Source organism: Dipodomys merriami, unplaced genomic scaffold (genome assembly GCF_024711535.1).
Source record: "Dipodomys merriami isolate MVZ:Mamm:240054 unplaced genomic scaffold, mDipMer1.0.p SCAF_27, whole genome shotgun sequence".
In the NCBI taxonomy this organism is placed as follows: domain Eukaryota; kingdom Metazoa; phylum Chordata; class Mammalia; order Rodentia; family Heteromyidae; genus Dipodomys; species Dipodomys merriami.
Genome location: NW_027204159.1, coordinates 1,798,164 through 1,822,305, shown reverse-complemented (window position 1 = coordinate 1,822,305; position 24,142 = coordinate 1,798,164). Strand labels below are relative to the sequence as shown.

Sequence of the window (24,142 nt, the reverse complement as noted above, 5' to 3'; positions counted from 1 at the left end):
GTTGCTTTAGTAGTAGTACATGTTGGATACTACTGTTATTCAAAAGAGGAATACCAAGTTGGCAAGAAATCTGAAGAAGAATAAATGTGGGCCATCTTTAGGAAAGCAGGTAGAGGAGTTCAGGAAGAAGAGTCACAGCCCAGAACTATGCCTTTGGGACTTCCAGAACAAATTGGCTAAGTAGAAAATAGTAAGTTTGCAAAGGAGTAGCTGCAAAGATTGGAGTAACCTGGCACTATGTTCCAAATGCTGCAAGAAAAGAAGGTACATGAAGTCAGCAAAGTCAGATACAATAAAGAAGTCAGGGAGCATTGCTACTAAAATTAGCCATCAATGTAAAAGGTCATTGGTATTCTTAGAAATTCCTATTTCTATAGTGATAGGGCAAAAGCCAGCAATATATGGGTTAAAACCGAAGCAATAATTGAGGAAACTACTGAGCACAGATGGCACAGGTACTCTTAGAACATGTTTAAGCTAAAAGAACAGAAGGCAAAGACAGGAATTGGGAAAACATAGAGATTACAAAGTGGGGTGAGAATCTGGAGTACACTATACTAGCTCAGTGGCAGAGCATTTGCTTAGCACATTCAGGCCCAAGGTCTGATGACTAGCACTGAAAAAGAAAAGAATGGGGAAGTTTAAGGGAAAGGTTGCTCTGTGTGTGTGTGTGTGTGTGTGTGTGTGTGTGTGTGTGTGTGTGTGTGTGTGTGTGTGTGTGTGTGTGTGTGGTGTGTGTGTGTGTGTGGTGTGTGTGTGTGTGTGTGTGTGTGTGTGTGTGTGTGTATTTCAGTCAAAACTTAAAGTAAGCACCAAGATCCAGTTAAGGAAAAAAGCAGAGGACACATTTTAATGTGTAAATTTTCTCCAGGCACCATCAGCTCATGCCTGTAATCCTAGCTACTCAGGAGGATGAGATCTGAGGACTATGGTTAAAAGTTATTCTGGGCAGAAAAGTCCATAACACTCATCTCCAATTAACCATCAAAAAGCCAGAAGTGGGGCGATAGCTCAAGTGGTAGAACAGTAGCCTTGGTCAAAAAAAGCTTAGCAATAGCACCAAGTCCCTGAGTTCAAGCTCCAGGACTGGCACCATCAATCAATAATAAACATTCTGGTAAAATAAAATAGATTTTTTTTTAATCACAAGAAGTAGACTTAAAACAAACAACCTTTTCTGAAGTCAGGGAAAAGATTGGATAGGAATGTGGTCAGGTTTAGATATCTATGTTACCAAATTTCTTTCTTTTTTTTTTTTTTCAATCTACAAGCCTGTCTTGCTGACTTGTCCAGTGTCTAAGTAGCAAGGATTACAAGTATGAACTACTTTACCCAACACTATTTTTCAGTGAATTTGTTTCCTTCCTTCTAATATAATTGTGTCAATATTTAGGTAATATTTGCCATTTTGTAACAAATAAATTTACAGTGCTCCTGGTAAAAATGTATGTGGGAAAGTAAAGACAGCTTTTAACAAAGGATTCTTCACACTTAAAACTTTGAGATGTATAATTATTTCAGTATATAAGAACATAGGCTACCATTTCCTAGGCTACACCATATTTTTCTAGAGTTCTAGAGAATAACTCAACTATACAAAGTTTAAAACAGAACATGATATTTTCCATTTCCATTATGTTTATAATACCATGTAACAAGTATTTATGTAAAATCACATCAATTAAACTTTACTCCTTCAAATTGTTTTTTCATTTACTCACTCAGACTTTTTTTCACAGGTCTTAGAAGACTCTTCAATTCTTTTCTCTAGCTCCAAGACAGTCTCTTCCTTGTTTAAAAGCAGTTGTTGGGTCTGTGTAAGTTCTTCTTCTAATGTTTTCACCCTGGAAAGGAATGTTTCAGCATTATCACGTTAAATATGCCAACTGCTTTACATAAATCAAAAGAGCATTCATATATCTAAGGCTGCAATGTGTAAACTAGTGGTGAACTAGAATTTAATTAAAATGAAGGCAATTGGTTGCATTAGTCATATTTCAAGTGCTAAGGAGAAACATGTAACTAGTAGCTACCTAATTGGACAGCACAGAAAATAATATTTTCAATACTCAAAGTAAGTACTCGTGACCAATGTTGGCTTATAGCCTATGATTGCAAGAGAAAAAGAACCCAGTACCAGTGGTTCATGTTATAATTCTCACTACCCAGAAGGCTGAGATCTGAGGATCAATCCCAGTTCGAAGTCAACCTGCACAAAAAGTCTGTGAGACTCTAATCTCCAATAAAATACCAAAAATGCTGTTGAGAGGAGCTGTGGCTCAAGTCGTAGAGAGCTAGCCTTAAGCAAAAAAAGGTAGGGACAGTGCCCAGACCCTTGAGTTTAAGACTCAGGACAGGCACAAAAAAACGGAGAGAAATTGAAACAAAGTTGGAAGAAAAGAGAAGCCCGGTAAATCACTGTCTACTGGTAGAATTCAGCCATGAATCCATCTTGTCTCAGGGCATGTTATTGTTGAAGCTTCTTTATTGTTGCTTAAACTTTAATTGTGTGTGATAGATCAATTTAGGTTTGTCCTAGGTATGTCATATGCACAGATACTTACCCATTTTATCCAATTCTTCAAAATCATTCAGTGTTTGAATAAAAGTTTTCCAAATAATAAAAAAAAAGTAAATAACTGCCTTTCCTGTCACAAAAGGAGGATGTATAGAAAAGATGGTACTTGCTGTTTTCAGAAAACCATATGTTGGCATTCTGAGTGTGCCCATTGTTAGCTGAGACTCAGGGCAAATTCTTAAGCTTATTGATTTCTTTTCCTCATTTGGAATTTTGGTAGAGTAATATCTGCCTCATCATTGTTGTGAGGATAAAATGAACTAATATACTACATACACATCATAACTTGACTGGCATTTGCTAGGCATCAAATAAATGGTTATTGGGATAATTTGCATATTTCATTTCATTTAATCTTCATAACAATCTTTTTAAATTATATTTTATTATCTTTAAGTAGTTGTAGACAGGAATTACCATTCAACTAATCAGTTTAGGAATACATTGCATCTTCAATGATGTTAGCCCTTTCATCATTCTCCCCCTCATTACATTATGAGATAGATACTGTTACGCTTATTTTAAAGTAAAAAAATGAGATTCCATAGTATGTGATAGTTGGAAAGTTATTTATTTATTTATTTATTTATTTTTAGATTTTTTTTAATTTATACTGTACAGAGGGGTTACAATTACATGGGCAGGATAATGCGTACATTTCTTACCAAGCATTGCAGCCTCCTCCTTTTGTTTACCCTTCACATCCCTTCCCAGCCTCCCCCCTACCCCCCAATCCCAATCCTTCTCCTTCCCCCTCTTCCCCCCCCCCCCCGCACCGATGTTGTAAAGCTCGTTTTGGACATGACAACTTGTACTTCTCATTGTTGCAACAGGTCCACCTGTATCCTTAAACAACTGGTTTTTCCCCATCTCCTCCTCAAGTTATACTGACATCAAATATAGTGAAAGCCGGGGTTATACTGTGGGGGAGGGACAACAAAGCAACAAAGAGATAATCTTATAAATGCCTTAGAAACACATGCATGAAAGAAAAAAGCATTAAAATACATATCTAAGGGTTCATTTTCCTGACATCACATTATCTGACCTTTTCCGCTTGACTCATACATATACTAGACATTGCAAATAAGGGAAACCATGGGACCTATGTTTCTTTGGGCCTGGCTTACTTCACTTAATATAATTTTTTCCAAGTTTTGGAAAGTTATTTATATACATATATATTAAAGAAAAATATTTTCTATATTAGACTTCAAGATATTTTAATATACATAATAGACCAAATAATTTGGAGTTCTATGAAATTATTCAGCACTTAATGTAAACTGAAGAAATAATTCTATCAATAAAACTAATATTCCTATGGCACACATGAAAACATTTAATTCCAATCTTTCAATGCAAGACATGAAGTCCAAATATACAAAGAATGTATTTAATAATCTACATAAAATTTAAATTTATTTGAATTAAAACATCTAATAAGTTGCTTCAAGAGCAAAAATGAGAGTCTGACCATAATATTTACACTGCAAAATACAAGCAAAAGTGTCTTTACTGCAGAAAAAGCATTAGGAAGAAGATAATATAACAGGAAAAGGGACAAAAAACACAAATGGAAGTTCATCAAAAAGAAATTCAGAAAGTTCTAGGGCAAGATGATAAAATAGAAGTAACTTGTTACACGACACTGCAAGTGTCAGGGAAAATCACATCGAAGAGGAAACTAAGGAGGAGGCAATGCTTGATAAGAAATGTACTCATTACCTTGCTCATGTAATTGTAACCCCTCTGTGTACGGTATTTTCACAATAAAAAATACTTATTAATAAAAAAAGAAGAAGAGGAAGAGCTCCAGGTAAAAGGAAAACTAAATAACACAGAGAAGCAGAGAAATAGCTTAGAGCAAAGTACAAAGCAATCCCCAACTCCAACCGTCTCCCAAGCAAGGGGAGAGGAATCCAATGTCACAAGTCCAAGGTGAAAAGGGCAATATAGGCATCCCCTGTAACAACAGCTGTCTACCAGTCCTGGCCAGAGGAGAAACCCATGGTAAGTCTTACATGAAGGATATGGATGTAAGGACTCTGAAACTGACTCCTGCTTGACAAATAAGCTTTTAAAAACCATTACAGTTGGGTGCTGTTGTCTAAGCCTGAAACCCTAATTGCTAAGGAAGCTGAGATCTAGGGACTGCAGTTCAAAGCAAACCAGGGCAAGAAAGTCCGTAAGATTTTTATCTCCTCAGTCCCTGAGTTCAAGCCTCAGTCTCAGCAGACACACACATGCACACAAATATATACACATATATTAGGTATACCATATATGTGTGTGTGTGTGTGTGTGTATACACACACACACACACACACACACACACACACACACACTCACACACACCATCTCTGAATGCTATATAACCAAAAATCATCTTGAGAAGGTTATGGTTACAAAGTAAACTGCTCTGGAACTCAGAAAACAGGGAACATTCAATATTCAGGGTACCCAAAAAGCATCCTTAGAGTGACAAGGTGGTCATAGAGTAAAGGAGGTTCTGTCCCAAATCTGCTCAAAGATTTAAGAATAATACAGACTGGCCTATGGAGGGCACAGTGCCCAATCATCCTGCCCTCTCTGAGGAGTGAGTGGTCACACGGTTTGGTGGAGGACCAAATTTGAGAATGTCAACACCGAGGCAGATGGTTTGTTTAGCTCCTGTGCAATCCACTCACCAGCATACAAATCAGCATTCTGTTTGCTTCCTGCCTGCCTTCTAAGGCATCGAGGGAGGTGATGCAACTTAAACATTCTCCATGCCCTGGCATACAGACTACAGGCTCTGGAGTGAGTGTGAACCTGCCTACTCCACAGCTCAGCCATGCAGGTGGTGGCTCCAAGTGCAGGCACCAAAAGCACTTACTAACGCTTTAGTGGATAACATACATTTAAGTCAGCCAGGCAGGAAGAACAGGGCAGGACTCAGCCTAAATATGGCTAAGCAAGCATTCTACCACCTGAGCCTTGAAGGCCTCAGTCCCTTTGAGGGGAACTGCGTGTAACTACAGCAGGTCTCAGCAGTACCACCACTAACCTCATACTGGATGATTCCAATATCGGAGGACTCAGAAAGAAGTTTCTCTAATCTTAGCTAGCAAGAACATTTTTATTTCATTATTTTTCTTATTTCATCTATTTTTTAATCTTTAGATTTTTCTTTTCCTCTTTCCTTATCTTTTTCTTCCTTTCCTTTCTTTCCTTTTCTTTTTCTTCCTTTCTTTGTGTGCCAGTACTGCAACTTGAATTTAGGGCCTGAAACTATCCATGTTTTTTTTTTTTTCTTTTATAGCCAGTACTCTACCACATGAGCCACACTTCTAGCTCCTTTTTTATTTTTCTTCTTCCTTTTTTATTACTATTTTTTACTTTTATCAATGTTTACATTTTCATTCTACATTTATGTTTTCCTCTTTCTTTTCTATTGTTACCCTGTTGTACTTTTCTAACTGGTTTTTACAGTATTTCTATATCTCATTTGTTTCTATGTTGGTACTGTGGTTTGTCTTCTCTGAGCAGTACTAGGTTAAACCCAGCATCTGAAGCAGTATGGTTTGACACTTAGCTACACATCAAGCCCAGTTGAGACAATTTACCTCTTACTCCAACCATGACTGCATCCCTCTTACACTTTAACAGCTACTTGAACTTCAAAGATAAGAGCCGGAAAAATAAACAAATAAACAGCTAACAACCCAACCCCAAGTAAGTACATCAAGAAGGGGCCTGAAATCCTGCTCTCAAGAACTCACCCCAAGCAGTAGGAAGGTGTAATAACTATTGTCAACATGGCACCTATATGGGATGTAAACATAGGTCACACCCACCTGTTGCAGCATGCACATAGAGGACTAATCATGAAGAATGTACCCCATGTACTCTATTCCCTACCAGAATTATCAGAGGAACCCTACTCCTTTGGGACACACAGAAGGTTCCAGCAGAGTATGTAAACTATCAAAATCCAATAATCAGGCAAAGAAACTACAGGGAACCTACATTATAAAATCCATTTGGAATTAAACTCAATACTACACAACAAATCAACATATCGTTTCATTCTTAAACAAGAATTCTCACTAAGAAGACATAAAAGTAGAAGAATTAACTAACCATGCCAACAGATTTTTAACTCCATCTTATAGCTTTAAACATTCTTACTTTATGTGTACTTTTGGAAGTTTTAATTATATAATATGTGAAGTTTTCCAAACCATAATAACACAAAAAAAAAAGTAAAAGAAAAACACTAAGAAATAAATAAGTGCTTGTGTCTTATCAGATAATAATTAACTTAAATGAAATTAAGCAAGTATATCTACAGAAATTACATTAACATGTGAAAATGGGGCAAATTCAATTATATGGAATAGTTCACATTGTTACTGCCAGATAAGGAATTATTTTATCAAAATTAGAGAACATTTTCAGAAGCTACATTTCATTCCCAGGCTCCAATGGACTTGTTTTGTGAGTTTTTTTGCTCCCATCCTCGGGTTTGAACTCATGGCCTAAGCCCTGTCCCTGAGCATATTTTGTTCAAGGCTAGCAGCTTATCACTTGAACCACAGTTCTACTTTCAGGATTTTGTTGGTAAATTGGAAATGAGAGTCTTACAGACTTTCCCAACTGGGCTGGCCTTAAACTCAGATCTCAACTTCCAGAGTAGCTAGGATTACAGGCATGAGCCATCAGCATCTGGCTTCCAAGTGACTTGTTAAACAAATATAGATTGACAGACAGTAGACAGACAGACAGACAGACAGATAGATTCTCTGTTGTGTAGAAATCTATGTTTCAGATAGACAGATACATAGATATGTAGATACATTGATATGATCTTATTTAATATTCATAGAAATATAGAATACCTGAACCAACTGCAGAATCAGTGTCAATCATCTGTCATTCCCATCTGAAATTATAGGAACCAACTTCTCACTACTGTCTTGGTCATACTACATCAAAGGTGAAACTAATAAAAAGGAGTTCTATGTCTTTGTTACTTTCTCCCCCTCTATACTACTTTTTACTTTTCCCCTCAATGGCCTCAGTCATACTAGGCAATTACTCTACTCCAAACTACTCCTCAGCCCAACTGCATATTGTTTGAATTTTTAATTATACTAAAAGATAAAATTCTAAAAACATTGTATATAATAAACTTTTAGAACTTTTAGAACATCCAACTGTCAGCTATTATTTTCTAAATTTACAACTCTTAGACAGTTACCTAACCTTTATTTCATACATAAAGTCCCCAATATTATCATTCTAATTATGACCTTGAGTTAATAAAAAAAATAGGACTACAGTTGCCTAAAGTGACTTTTTTATCATTGAAAAATAAAGTGAAGAAATAAACTATTTCTTTGTATCACTTCCTTAAACTGTAATTTCTGCAATGTATCATTTTTATGGATGGCTTTTTGTACCACAACTCAAAATATTTATATTTCTCAAGATTAAGCAAGGTTATGAGTTTCTGTTAAAGATAATCACCTCCTAAGACCTCTCTCAATCCACCAAATGCACTGTCTCCCATACAACTTCTTTGTTATCTTCAAATTTCCTAACATAATATCAAACCTTCTAATTCTTTCAGATCTTCCAAAGTATTAAACTCATTCAGTTCAAAAATGCTTCCTAAATATGTCTGACAAAATTCTAGCATACTAATCAACTAAAAACCAAACTTGATGTTTTGATGCCAAGCTTACTAACAAAACAACTTTATTGTGCCTATAAAAGAGGTGTTTGGGGAAGTGGGGAGGGAAGGGATGAAAGGGGAAAACCAAAGGAGGAGGTAACAATGCTCAATAGGAAATGTACTCATTACCCTACTCATGTAACTGTAACCCTTCTGTACAGAATCTTTACAATAAACAAATATATATTTAAAAAACCATTTTCTCCTCCTCTTTTGACATGACTAGATAATGAAAAGGAAGTAAAATGCTGCAAGACACCAATATGTGTGGCACTCAAAACAGCTCTGGGTTGCATTGTTTCACTATGATTTGTACTGTGCCAAACAGCAGCGTCAAACAATGAGCAGGTCACATGATCGCTATCACAACACACTGCTTGACTCCACTGCTGCAGCTGAAATCACCCACAGACAACACATAAATGAATGGACATAGCTGTGGGCCTAAGACTTTATTTATGTGGTTTATGCTCAAATTTCAAATAATTTTGACAAGAAGATTTTCTTCTTTAACTTTCTTCAACTACTTAAAAATGTAAGCAGTATTATTAGCTCATGGTCTAACAAAAGCAGACTGGATAGATGGATAGGAAGATAGCTAGTAGATAGATAATTCATGCTCTACAGGAATTACCATTCTTCAATTAAAGGAACCTACTTATTTTCTATTATAAATGCTAAACAAGTTCTGATTCTAAATTTTTTTAATGTAGTAGGAAACATGAGGAGCAAGACTGGGCTTTACTATAGAAGATGAGACTGCATTTTATGGGAATTAAAAAATATGTCACACTAACAGGCAGTATAATCTTAAGGAGGCCTCCCTGAAAATTAGAAAATAAAGTCTAAGCAACTAAATGGTACCAAAGTCTACTGTTTTGCTAAAAATAATCAGAATTACCAGTTTGAAAGATACATTAAGATTCATATTATTTTAGAATAACTTTCCATCTTTTAATCTGCCATAAACTATTATGATTATTCATACCTGCATTTAAGTTTAAAGCAAATAACAAGCCGATGCCTGCTGAATCCAAAATAACAAAAATCACATAGTGAGTACTTGCATATAGTCTAATGTTCAAATTTTTATAACTTGGCTTTTAAAGTTACTTAATAAAATTAGAGTCTCATACTATTCAGCTAAATTAGTGATTATATGAGAAAAATTCCAATATTCAATTTTAATAAATGAACAAAAAATGAATCTTTCTAAAGAGAGAAAGGTTAAGAGGGTTACTAATGGAAAAGTATCAAGATTATGAGTAATAAAGCAGAGAAAGCAACCTCAGAAGCCTGAACATAAACCACAGCATGCATGATGAAATTACAGTCTCACATGTCCACTGTAAGAGTTTATCAGAAGCATAGAAATAGTCCTTCACCATATAGTAAGAGTGTACAAATTTACAATCCTCGCTTACTTTTTACAAGTCTTTCCATTTCCTTGCAAATGGTAAAATAACCTTCTTTCTGACAGAAGCACATATCCCATTGTGTATATATTTCTTGATTCACTCATCCATGGAGGGGTATCTGGGTTGACTCCATATATTGGCTATGGTAAACAATGCTGCAATGAACATGGCTGTGATGGTAGCTTGAGTGTGGCCTGTTATGTGGTCAATTGGATAAATCCTTAGGAATGGAATTGCTGGGTCATAGAGAAGCTCTATAGTTAGCCTTTTAGGAACCTTCATACTTCTTGCCAAAGTGGTTGAACAAGTTTAGTCTCACCAACAGTGTAGTAGCATAGTAAGCTAAACCCATAGAAACATAGGTTGCATGGTTTCCTTCATTTGTTGTAACTAGAATGTGCCTATAAATCTAAAAGTAAACACACTGGATGGAAAAAGACAAAAAGTACACTTGAACATAATAATTACACAGGATTCACACAGTGAGACCAAAGGAGGATATTCTTAGGAGAGGATCACAAAGGCTCAATAGGTATGTGCTTATAATCCTATAAAATGATGTTTATCGAAACAAACGCCAAAAAATGGAAACAAGAAGTTTGTTATTTTACTTTGTTTTTGTTCTCTTGTTGTTGTTGTTATTTTCCCCTTTGTCACTGTTTTTGATCTCTGTACCTCTGTCTTCTATATAAGTTTATCAGTTTGGGGAATGGAAAGGGAGAAGCACTGAAATAGTGTGACAAAAGGTGAACTAACTCAGCAGTGATATGCACTTGACACTATGTTGAAAATGAACTATATAACATGAAGAGTGGGGTCAGGAGGGGAAAAACTGGGAGGAAAAAAAGAAAAAAGGCAAGAAGTGACACTGTTCAAAAACAAATGTACTCATTACCTGTTTATGTAACTGTTAACACTCTGCACATCACCTTTACTAGAAAAATAACATTTTTTAAAAATCCCAAAAATCTTTGTTTAGGGCTGGGAAGTTGGCTCAGTGGTAGAGCGCTTGCCTTGCATGCCTGAGGCCCTGGGTTCGATTCCTCAGTACCATATAAGAAAAAAGAAAAAAAAGCCGGAAGTGGCACTGTGGCTCAAGTGGTAGAGTGCTAGCCTTGAGCTTAAGAGCTGAGGGACAGCACTGAGGCCCAGAGTTCAGGCCCCACAACCGAACCAAAAAAAAAAAAAAGAAAAAGAAAAATCTTTGTTTAACTTTTCTACATCAATACACCTGTATAAATATAGTTGACAGCCAGCGCTGGTGGCTCACTCATGTGTAATCCTAGCTACTCAGGAGGCTGAGATCTGAGGATTGCAGTACTAAGCCATCCCAAGCAGCAAAAAGCCATGAAACTCTTATCTCCAATTAACCACCAGAAAACTGGAAGTGGCGCTGTGGCTCAAATGGTAGAGTTCGTGCCTTAAACTGAAGAGCTGAGGGACAGCGCCCAGGCCCAAAGTTCAAGCCCCACGACCAAGAAAAAAAATTTATATATATATATATATATATATATAGTTGAGAGTATGCTAAAAATACTTTTGGAGTATTAGGGAGTTAAAGGTGGTAGCTATTATGTATAATTTATCACTAGATTTCCACTGTAAAGGGCTTAAATTTATTTTCTTAAAGATAATTTTGGCAAGGATGATTCCTTTTGGCAAAGGAAGTTATAGAATTTACATTTCTACCAATACTTCATAAAAAGGTTCACTTCTTAATGCCTTATATGACAATGAATGTTACCAAATTACTTAATATTTGCCAATCTAGAATTAGGTTCTTTCTTGTATTTTTTTATTTCAAAAATTACTTTATAATTTCTCAAGACTATCTCTTCCCAGGATTATACACACACACACAAACCAGTTTCAAGGGAATTATCTAAAATTTATCTTTTGGTTGTTGTTGGTGATGTTGGTGGTGGTGGTAGTGGTGGTGGTGGTGGTGGTGGTGGTAGTCATGGGGCTTGAATTCTGGCCTTGAGCGCTGTCCCTGAGAGCTCTTTCACTCAAGGCTAATGCTCTACCACTTTGAGCCACAAAGCCACGTTCAGTTTTCTAGTGGTTAATAAGAGATGAGTCCCACAGACTTTACTTCCTTGTCTGGCTTTGAACCACAATCCTCAGATCTCAGCCTCCTGAGTAGCTAGGATCACGGGCGTGAGCCACCAAAGCCCAGCTTAAAATTTATCTTAAAATGATTAAAACAATGAGTAATGCTTTCTGGAATAAAATATAAGGCATATAGACACTGTTGAATAAAATGTAGCTAAAAGTTTTATCTCAGTAAGATGTAAACAAATTTTCTGTATTATCAAAAATTTATTATCTCTAATTTATTGTATTTTTGCTCATCACTTTATCACCACAGTAAAAAATACTAATTTATGAAACTAATTTATTCTTATTGTACCCTAAAAGACAAAATAAATTCTATGGTCACAAATCTCTGATGGTTCCTAAAATTATTATAGATACTTTTAATTTTAGCGCATTAAACTGCAAAATCTATATATTCATTCTATTTTGAGGTTTATAAAAAGAAGTTGTCAATATCAGTATATGCTTCTTGAATTTTAATCTAGATAACTTTAAATACCCACTTAAAATTTTAAAGGATAGGCAAGTTATTGGAGAACAAAATAGTAATAAGAAAATCAGGAGTAACATGCCTTGTTTACCATGCAGCACATGAAATAAGACAAGGAAAGGATGTCTTACTACACAGGAATTGAGAAACTCTCTACCAACCATTCAGTGCCATGAGTTCATCTTTATTGTGAACAGCAGGAGATTCCTGGCTAACATTCCCAACCATTGTCAAATATCCCTTAGAAAACAAAATCGATGCAAGTGAGAACTACTAGTTTAGAGATGGGTAACATTCTAAATGTAAAAGGTCAAAATTTAATAGTCAAATCATGCTCACTACGTGGGGAACACCCATGCCTCCATTCCCCTCAAATTTCAGTATTCCATAATTAATGCTTCATCTTAAACAGAGGTATTAAAAGCATGTAAATTCCTTTAATTCAATCAGGCTACCTTTAAAGATTTCAAACCCTTTTCCAAGAGATTTTCTATTGCTCAAATCCAAAAATTAATCCCACAGTCCTATTTTAGCAAATTGTCATACCACCTCAGTGTTAGTGAGTAGGAGGAAATTAATTTTGTTAGATGAGGAATTTTGGCTACAATTTAAAATTTCAACAAGCAAAATAATATAACATATCCAGTTTGAAGAGACCCATTCCTATGTACATACTTATTTTTAGTTTTAGTTTTGATACAAACACAAGTATGTATACAGTTTACTAATAAATGCATTTCTTTGTATTTTCCTCAAACAAATTAGGAGACAAGTTAAATATTTAATAGTATAGTGCCTTAATTATGCTCCTAAAATTCAGAAAATAGTATTTAATAGTTGCATAATACTAAAAAGCACATTAATATATCAAAATTCCTTTAATTTTTTTAGGCAACAAAAAATAAAATAGAAGTTGTTCAATAGTCTATCATAAAAGATATCCTTGCTTCAAGAGAAAATAATGCAATTGAAAGAAAAATTGTGCTGAAACTGGTGGCTCATCCTTGAAATTTCAGCTACTCTGGAGGTAGAAACTTGTTTTTCTGGTAAAAGCAATGTTCTGTTCTGGTAGAAGCCAGGCTGAAGCCTGACTCAGACAAAAAGTTCCTGAGACCTCCATCTCTACCGTTAAGCTGTGCATGGCGGTATTTGCCTGTCATCCTACTGATATGACAGGCAAAAATAGGAAGATCACATTCCAGACTAGGCACCAAGAAAAGAAAAGGAACTTATCCCAAAAATAAATAAACAAAACTGTCTTGGGGCATGGCTCAAGCAGAGACCCTGCCTCACAAATGCACGACTCAAAACTCCAGTACAAACAAAAAAAAAGTCCAATTTTGTACTAAATGTTATAACACCAATAACACTTGCACTGTCTTCATTTTCAAAATGATTCTGCCAATAAGGATTAGAGGTGGATTTAAAATGGACATTATTCTAATATAAGGTATTACTAATAATTGGAGATATTAAAGTAACATCAAAAAAGTTTGATTTTTGAAGTTATAAAAAATGGTAATAATAAATAAAATTAACATTTCTCAATGATACTTACATTACTTGCAAACTTTCTGCTGTTAAATTATTCCACATAATTTCATTCGCCTGAAGGTTTTCATTTTCTTCTAATAAGGAAGTGTCAAATTCTATTTCTTGTTCTTTAGCAGCTGTTGTTCTAGCAAGATAACCAAAGAATTCTAATTAATATAAACATACTATATATTTTTGGGGGGGGGGGAGGGGAGGGTCTGGTCGTGGGGCCTGAACTCTGGGCCTGGGCGCTGTCCCTCAGCTCTTTAGCTCAAGGCTAGCACTCTACCACTTCAGCCACAGTGCCACTTCCGTCTTTTTTCTTTTTGCTTATATGGTACTGAGGAATCGAACCCAGGGCCTCATGCAGGCAAGGCAAGTGCTCTACCACTGAGCCACCTTCCCAGCCCCTGAGAGCTATTTATATAATGTGAGCTTTATTTCTTTCATTTATAGAATACAGACATGTACCTGCTTTTTTTCTTGTCACTTTCCTTAAGTATAAATTAAGATGAGGAATGCTACAACTTTCGGGGAGGGGAGGGAGGAGATTTGGGTGGGGGAGGGAGGAGGATGGAAAGGGATGGAAAGGGGAAACAGGAGGAGGCTACAATGTTTGATAAGAAATGTACTCATTATTTTGCACATGTAATTGTAACCCCTCTGTACAGTATTTTCACAATTAAAAAAAAAATATGATGTTAGGTGAAATGAACCCCAAGATAAGGACACAAGTGGTTTTTTTTTCTTGCTTGCTATTGTTTCTAACATATTTATAAGGTGATTTCTTTGTTGCTTTTTATGTCCCTCCCCAACGGTATAACCCCTGCTTTCACTGTATTTGATGTTGGTATGATTGGGGGAGGGGAAGGAAAAAAAACAAATTGTTTAAATAGGGATACAGGTGGACCCATTGCAACAATGAGATGTACAAGACAGTATGTCAAAAAAACAAACTTTACAACTTTGGCGTGGGGAGGGGGGAGGCCAGAATGTAGTCATGGAGATGGGAGGGCAGGGATGGTAGGGGAAAAACAAAGGAGAAGGCAACAATGCTTTATAAGAAATGTATTCATTACCTTGCTCATGTAATTGTAACCCCTCTGATTGGTATTTTCACAATAAAAAACTTACTTACAAAAATAAAAAATAAAATAAATAAAATAAGATGAATGCTTGAAAAAGCAATTGGTGCCTCAGAAAACTTACTGTCCATATAAATTCACAGCATTATTATCATATTATAAATATATTATTATCATATTATAAATGATATAATAGGATCATATTATAAATATGATATAAAAACCATATTATATATATGATTTTGCAGGTTAAACAATGTGATATAGTAACTGATAAACTTTTTAATAGAATTATATGAATTAGTTATCAACATTGAATCTCTAAAATTTAAAAGCAAATTAATCTGAAAGATACTATGTCCCAGTAACATCTTTTTTACTTTTTTCAAACATTATATAAAGATAAAATATTTTCATAAATAACAAGGGATGAAAATATCTTACCTATGAACCTCTATGAAATTATTATATTCTGTTTCAGGATCTATCTGTTCAACTGACATTTGAATCTCCTTATGGACATTCACTATTTCCTCTGTAACAAGACTGGTTATCTGGCTGTATTCATCCAATATACCTTTTCTGAAAAAAAATTATAACATTTCAAGTTTTTAATCAAGAGAGACAAAGCCCCAAAAAGAGTTTTGAAAATTAAACATAAGAAATGTACTATCTGCCTCAGAGCAGTGCCTCATGCCTATAATTCTATCAGGAAGCTGAGTTCTGAAGATTATGGTTCAGGGCCATCCCAGGCAGACAAATTTGAGACTCTTTAGTGTCTTAAAGAGACTACTTAATCTATAATAAAACAATAAAAAGCCAGAAATAAAGGCTTAGGTCAAGTGATAGAGTGCCCTCTTTGAGCAAGCAACATCAGCAGGCCCTGAGTTCAAGACCCAGTACTAGCACCAAAAGGAAAAAAAAAAAAAGAAGAAAAAGGCAAAAGAAGAAGAAAAGGACAGTGTATATATACAATGGAATTTTACTAATAATCCATTAGAAAGGATGATATTATGTCATTTGTAAAGAAATTGATGGACCTAGGGAAAATTATATTCATTATTTACCCTACCTCTCAGTTATCCATCTGCTCCTGAGGTTTGTTCTTTTTTATGTATAGAACTTACTTCAACATATCTTCCATGACTTTCTGCAACCCTAAATCTATATGTTCCATGACCCTTCATCTCTTCTCCTGACTCCAGTCTGTAGCAAAAATGTCATCAAAGTTATCAGCCTTGTCCAATAAATATAAAAGTAAAGAAAGTCTTTTTTGTTACAAAGACCAAATATCCTTACTTAAAAAATGCTATGCCGCAAAACAAATTCTACTGGTCAATAGTGGCTTCAAAGCAAGTGCAAATGAACTTATTCCCAAATACATATAAATTGTAATTTATTTTATTTATTTTTTTTTTTTTGTCGGTTGTGGGGCTTGAACTCTGGGCCTGAGCACTGTCCTTCAGCTCTTCAGCTCAAGGTGAGCGCTCTACCACTTGAGCTACAGCACCACTTCCGGTTTTCTGGTGGTTTATTGGAGATAGGAGTCTCACGGTCTTTCCTGCCCGGGCTGGCTTTGAACCGCGATCCTTAGATCTCAGCCTCCTGAGTAGCTAGGATTACAGGCGTGAGCCACCAGCACCCAGCATAAATTGTAATTTTTATTTCTTCTACTAATAATAAATCAAAATTATTATTCACAAGGCTCCATTATTATGAAATGCTCTTTCAAATACTTTGTTTTAAATAGAAAAAGTGTTGGATTAAAAAAATAGCTTTAAACTTGCTCAGGTAATGCTAGTTTCAAATGATTGTAGACATGATTAATAGATACGTTTAAAAGGGAAAGTAGAGTAATTTAAATACAGATTTAGTCAATATTAATAGGAATAAATAGTCATAAAATGGACATCATTAAATGGCTCTGACATGAACCAATATTTATACCTCAGACAAACGGAGAAAGTAGAAATCTCTCAACAGTGCATGAAAGGACACTTGTCACACAGGATTCCCTTTGAGTATTAACATCATGGTTAGATGTTTAAATGCTAGATCTAATGCAATGTACAACAAACTATTTTGTCCCAAATAAATTTTACAGTGATAATGAAAAAATGTTATTAAAAATTCAATAATTTTGAATTTTTTCGTTTGTAAAATGAAAATAGGAAAAAATATATAATGTAGCTAGATTCATAAATTAAATGTTTTAAGTAGATATTTCACTATTTTATCATCAATGGAAAATTAACACACCCAAGCTGACTAAAAACATTTATCTTCTTTCCTTAGAATGAAAATGGAGATCATGTAAAATTGAGTTTTACACACATACACATACACACACACACACACACACAGATACACACACAGAGATACACACACACATACACACATACACAAAGTTATCTTCATACTTTCACATTACATACTTTCACATTAAGCAAAACTAAGTCAAGAAGAGTCTGAAAGGTAACATCAAATTTGATCTCATTTCAAAAGTTCTAGAAGTCATTATTGCTCAAGAACCATTGATAATCTAGATCCCTTATCTAAAACATTTATACGTAAAGGGACTATTCTATGTAAGTATTAAAATAGAAAATGTGTTGCCCAATACAATTCAGAATGTTTTACAAAAAGAAAAAAAGACTTTTTCATGTAATAGGTTACAGGCATGAGCCACTGGTGCCCAACTGCTATATTTCAAAGTACAAAAAACTACAGGTTCATGGATAGTCAGAGTGGTATACACCTGTCATCCTAGCTATATAGAAGACTCATGGTTAGAGGCTAGCCTATTCAAAAATGTAATGAGACCTAATCACAACCACAAAAAGCAAGTAATAGTGGCTTATGATTCCAGATATGTAAGCTGCAGCAATGCAGCTGGATCACAATCTGAGGGGTACTATTTGAAAAATTACTAAACTAGGCACAAGACCCTGAATTTAAACCTCAGTACAGTCAAAAAACAATAATAAACAGAAAAGCCAGGTGCTGGTGGCTCACTCCTATAATACTAGCTACTCAGGAGGCTGAGATCTGAGGATCATAGTTTGAAGGCAGCCTAAGCAGGAAAGTCCATGAGACTCTTATCTCCAATCAGAAAAGCTGGAAGTGGTACTGTGGCTCAAGTAGTAGAGCACTAGCCTTGAGCACAAAGAGGCTCAGGGACAATGCCCAGGCCCTGAGTTCAAGGCCCAGGACTGCAAAAAATAAAAATGAACAAACAAATAAAACAAAGAGTTCAGGTGTCAATTTATATAACAATCAACAAATTAACTAAACTATAAGAAAAATTGGCACTTAATTTGCCAAAGTTACTTCCTTCCACCTGTGAAATAACCAACCACTCATCTCATCTTTTCTAACCTTTTGTCATTCATTTCCTTTCTATCTTCCCTGCCCTACTCTAATGCACAACTGTAATATTAAAGAATTCCTGTTGCACATTTTCTCTGAAAGAAAATGTAATCTAACCATTTGCAAAGGGCTAAACCAGCTAATAAAAGAGATGAAGGCCTTCTATAAGTGGTTCATCTCTCTCTGTTGCCTATGTCAACATCTGTGGCAAATGTATGTGTCTTGTGACTTACTGATGAGAGTATATTGTCACCTCCTCAAAGGTAAGAATTTAGCCTGTACATCTCTATATACCAAATGCATATCAGAGTATGCTTTTGTACACAGCGAAGACTCTATTAACATTTGTTATGTTTAGTATCATACAGAGAAAACAAAGAATAAGAAGCTGGTAAATAAACATCCAAAATTATTTTCTTCAAGTTTCACAGTTCAAAGTCTAAATATCTAACTATTGTGGGGGGACAGGTTTTCATCTATTATTTTTTAGTAAAAGTGTTGACTCATTAATGTGCATATCCATTTCTAAGTACTAAATCTGAAGAACAGTAAAATAGGAAATAGTCATTTATTTATATATCTGCAAGCTGAGTATGGGCAGCTCCAGTGGAAAGTTGAGGAGATGCAGCACAAAGTGAAGGAGCACCAGCAGTGAAAATGAAGGAAAAAAACAATGAGATGAGATCGGTTTGAGGTGCAGAAATTTAAGAAAAAGAGGAAACAGACTTCTGAAGGGATTTTCTGAGAAAAAGGAAGTGTGTCTTACAGTGCTTTTATCATTTCTTCTTGCATCTTTTGCAAGGAGTCCAGAAGCAGTGGAAGTGTGGTGTCATAATACTGGTTCTGATGAAGCTGTGCTCCTTTCAATGCCAACACATACTGATTATGCAACATATGAAGTTTCATTGTGGCCTTGTCATAACGTTCCTTGGCCTTTTCTGTTTCTTTCCCTGGGGAGAAAAAAAAGTTAGCAAAGAGATAAGAACTGAAGTCATACCTTCACTATATGCAGTTTAGACTCTCATTATTTTTTATTATTTCCCACAGTTTACAAATAACACATCCATTGAAAACATACTATGTGTACAGAATTATACAAAGTACTGTTTTCCTACACTTAGCACAGAAGTTGCTAAGAAGCAGCATACTGCACAGTACATTTCTGGTGATCGCATAAATGTACAACTCATCCTTAAAGTAACTTACAACAGCAGTTCTCATAAAACTGTCTAACCAAGAAAGCTTGCAAATAATGTTAAAAAGTGAGTTCTGCATTCGAGTTTTTAGTAAAGACAGGGTTATGAGCAGAGATGTTATAGAGCAAACAGACACTTTAAAAATGCAGCATGTGTCAATGGATCACGCATGTCATCCTCGCTACTCAGGAGTCTGAGAACTGAAGAACACAACTCAAAAGTAGCCCTGGCAAGAAAGTCTATGAGACTCTTATCTCCAACTAACCAAAAAGCCAGAAGTAGAGGTGTTGCTCAATTGGTAGAGTGCTAGCCTTGAGTTAAAAAGCTCTGGGACAATGCCTAGGCCTTGAGTTCAGGAGTTTGAGCCTCAGGATCATACCCCCCCCCCATACACACACACAGAAAAAGTTTTTTTTTTTAAATACTTTCTGACTACACCCCACAGAATGGTTCATTTTATGAACCCGTGTAGTAATCATATAGACAAAATATATAACTTCAGTATGACAGAAATATTATCCTCATTCAGGTACAATCTATGGGTATTTAAAAAATTCCATTCTGCTTGAATTTTGAATTTAAAAGAATGTACATTAGAATTTAATGAACATCTTACCACAGTTAACACAAATCTCCAGCAATTAATTCTTAACTCATTCTGTATGCATTTGGGATAATATTAATAAGTTAGCAATTAATAAATCATGTCAGTAATATAATAAATTATATTTAAGATACTGAAGAACATATCCTCCCCACATGTTCAGTTAGCATAATTTACATCACATCAGTTAGTATAATTTTCAGATTAATATATTTTTATCCATGAATACTTAGCTTCCTTCTTATAGAAATACATATCATTAAGTAGTCCCAAGTAATGTCACATCTATGGCCAGCCCTGGAACGTTCTTGTAAAAATGACCAAATTTGTCTCTCCTCATTCACACACATCAGAAGATTCCTTTGTGAAGCTGACACTCAGGATCCAAGATGGACATCAGACCATTCACAAACCAATCTTTTGATAGAAGCAAAGCAATATTCATTTCTGAATGAGGGTGAAGTTCACAACTTTTTGCTACAGAAGCTGCTAGAACAGCCTTAGCTTATTACTCCCCTTCCTGGGGCCCATTTCAACATTTCTGATGGTGTTGCTTGCTTTTCACTTGCTTTTTGTTTTTTCAGTCCTGTGGAGTGAGCAATCAACCTCAAGTTTGCTCATTTGCTAAGTAACTGCTTTACAGCTTAAGCTACACCCCACCGCTGACCTTTGTTTTTTTGTTTTTTTGTTTGTTTGGTTGTTCTTTGTTTTTTGTGGGTTTTGTTGTTGGGTTTTTTGTTTTGATTTGGTTTTGGGTTTTGGGGGTTTTTTTTTGTCGGTCATAGGGCTTGAACTCTAGGCCTGGGCACTGTCCCTGAACTGATCTTCAGCTCAAGGCTAGTTCTCTACCACTTTGAGCCACAGTGCCACTTCCATTTTCTGGTAGTTAATTGAAGATAAGAGTCTCACAGACTTTCCTGCCTGGGATGGCTTTGAACTGCAATCCTCAGATCTCAGCCTCCTGAGTAGCTAGGATTACAGGTGTGAACCACCAGCACCTGGGTGACCTTTGTTTTGGTTCACCATTTTCAAATCAGTTTGTTTCTGTTTCTTGAAATTAAACATACTGATTCAGACAACAGAGAGCTCCAAAGATCACGTACAATTAATTACAAGTTATAAAGATATCTTCCATCTACATAATTATAATAAAACAAATAAATAAATGATGACCAAGTATTCTATTTCACTGATTCTTATCGGCAGTTCAAAAGGCATAATTAAGGAATTTGAAGAAGTTTACATTTCAGGTTACTTTTCAAAACTATTAGTTTCATATATCAATTTTATTATTTTGGGAAAATTCTCTAAATGTATTATTCTGACTTCAAGAGTCATGCTCACAGATAAACATTTTCATGGACAAATCTAAACCAATCCATCTGCCTTGCTCTTTGCACAGATTTCTAAACTGCAGATGCCCCATCTGTCTTCCTATCTGGAGTAGAATGACTCACTAAATATACAACACCCAACTCACTAAGATTGTATGATATAGCATAACAATAGAAAACTTAAGAACTTCTTAGATTTCTTTTTCTGTCTTAGGCATGTGAGCAACAATCTGAAGGAAACTGTTATGGTCAAAATCAATAGCCTATTGGCAGTCATTACCATGATTTAAAAAAAAAATGTCTCTGAAATCATCCAATGCAAAAATATGTTGAGATTTAAAACTAAACTTTCTTTAAGTTATGCTTTAGTAGGTCCTGGAAAGGAAAGGTACTATACAGTTCATACAAACTTGTATATTTGGTTGTGAGAAATTATTCTTGTATATACATATTTATCTATCATCCATCTCTCTTCTAAGTTTGAACAAAGAGTTATAACACATGCTCACTTGCTGTGGTTTAGAAAGGGATTCTACTGTACTTTTTTTTATTTGTTTTATATAGAGGCTATGTAAGTAACTTCTCAAAATGTTAGTATTATAGAAAAGCCAGTATTACAGTAAAAGGTCTAATTCTTTTCACTTAAAAACATTATTGTATTCTGTACAGTATCTTTATAATAAAAATATTTAAAAAGAGATTATTGTAATAAAACAGTCTGACTTGATTTGAGCCATACTGCTATTGGAGTCAGAATATCTCAGATCAATACTTTCTTTTAAGCATTTACATATGAAATTAAAAGTGAAGCAGATAGAGTGAACAAATTCTTATTGACAAAGAATTATATCTCTGTTACTGTATGTTTTTTCTTAGATGACAAGAGGCACCGAAGCAGGGCTTGAAGTGTTCTGTGTATCAATTAAAATGGAGGAAAACATTCCATTTTTCCTCCTCCAACATAATGAAATTCATAGATTGAATTATAATTCTTTTGCCACCACTTGTTGACAAATCTGTTTAATGTTTTGTAATAACATTGTGCATACAACATGTCATGCCATAAACAATATCATGAAGCTAGCAAAACTCAATTATGTAAGTTTGACATTTACAAAAGACAGGCTAGACTACTCATTAAGGTAGTCTAAAAAGTCAAGTATTTTTCATTACAAACTTCTGAAGTGCTTACCATGTGTTGAATGAATATCATGGTAGAAAGCTTTCTGACAATAAATAAAAAATAATTACTTTCTGAAAACAAAGTGATTCTTTTCTGTTTTTCCTACAAGTAGAATCTGCTTTGAATGGCTAGCTAAACATTTTATCATTTTTTCTTTTCTTTCTAAACACTCCAAAGCATACACATATAATTACTATCCTAAGAATACTATTAAGAAGAAAATGAATAGAAATTCATCTTAACTTCTACTTTAGTCAGGCTAAATGTTCAAGTATGTTTGTTTCATATGGAAATTAAATTCAAGTGTTGTATGTGGGTACAATGAATGAGTTACTTTATGTAGTATACATCTAAGAACTAAATTATCTGAACTTCCTAATTCATTGAGATGGAGATTGCATGGAAGACAATTGCCGAACTTCAGTAAGCAGCAAATTTTTTATGTTCTACCATTGAGTCAGTAAGCAAATATACTGCAAATAACAGATGCTTAGTTTCTGTTAGAAAAAGAAGTTGAAATGTTACATAGGAAAGATTAAATTGACTTTATGATATTAGATTTGGAGCTATAAATATCTATGAGAAACCTTCAGTTTTAATATAATCAATGGGTATATCAGTAAGAGCGTGTGAGAGAAGACTTAGAATACAGATATTCCAGTAATAATGAACACATCCAAGGTCCCAAATATTGTTTTCTAAATAAAAATAAAAGAAACTCAGATTACTGAAAGAAATGGAGCAGAAAGAAAATAAGTACTCAATGAATGATGGTAACATATTAAAAAGACAAAGGAGCACTTCTTTATGTTAAAAAATAGTTATTTTTTAAATGTTAGTTAATGAAACTAAAAATAATAATAGAATTAGAAAATTATCATTTCAGAATAATCATATGCTCTGGCTTTAATCCAGTATGACCCACGTCTGGATAAGAAGAGGATTTGGATGAAAATCTAGACAGAGTGAAGCCAGAGAAACCAATATTGCTGGCAATTTTACAGTAAATTTTTAGCCTTTGTAAGTAATCCATATCATGGCTCTGTTAGGCCAGCCCGTAGCAGACTCCATGGCTAGGAGATGGCAACAAGTGAAGTCATTTCCTCAGACAAAAAGATGGAACGCACATGTAGAAGACGGCGGGGCTTTCCTCCACTCTGTGATCCTCCTCTATATTTAAATAACAGAGAAATGTATTTCTCCCATATCTAAGTATTTAACTGAGTCCTAAATATTGCCTAATGGTCCACATGTTAAAGTCTTGATCCCTAGATATGACACTACTGTTTTATGGTGGTACCTTTGAGATGTGAGACCTAACGGGAAATTCTTAAGATTTCAGTGGGAGTAGTTTGCTCCAATAGGTACTACCAACTATTACTCTACCCAAAGCAATGGTGTTATCCATGGCTCTAGAATATGGTGGTTCACAATTGTAATCCCAGATACTTAGGAGGCAGAAATCAGGAGGCTCCTGCTACTGTTCCTAAATTCATAAATTGAAATATTCTTAAGTCTAAAATAATTAAA

The 24,142-nt window shown here is 35.0% G+C and overlaps 1 protein-coding gene across 6 annotated transcripts in view; it reads right to left on the bottom strand.

Annotated features, from left to right (window-relative positions):
- Fer (FER tyrosine kinase) overlaps positions 1 to 24,142 on the bottom strand; it is a 371,379-nt gene that overhangs the window by 278,153 nt on the left and 69,084 nt on the right. For all 6 annotated transcript variants that reach the window (XM_070036017.1, XM_070036018.1, XM_070036020.1 and 3 more), the window contains 4 exons: positions 19,062 to 19,245; positions 15,371 to 15,508; positions 13,867 to 13,986; positions 1,722 to 1,844 (listed from right to left, as the gene is read on the bottom strand). In XM_070036017.1, coding sequence (XP_069892118.1) covers positions 1,722 to 1,844; positions 13,867 to 13,986; positions 15,371 to 15,508; positions 19,062 to 19,245 — 565 coding nt within the window. The remainder of the gene's footprint in view (positions 1 to 1,721; positions 1,845 to 13,866; positions 13,987 to 15,370; positions 15,509 to 19,061; positions 19,246 to 24,142) is intronic.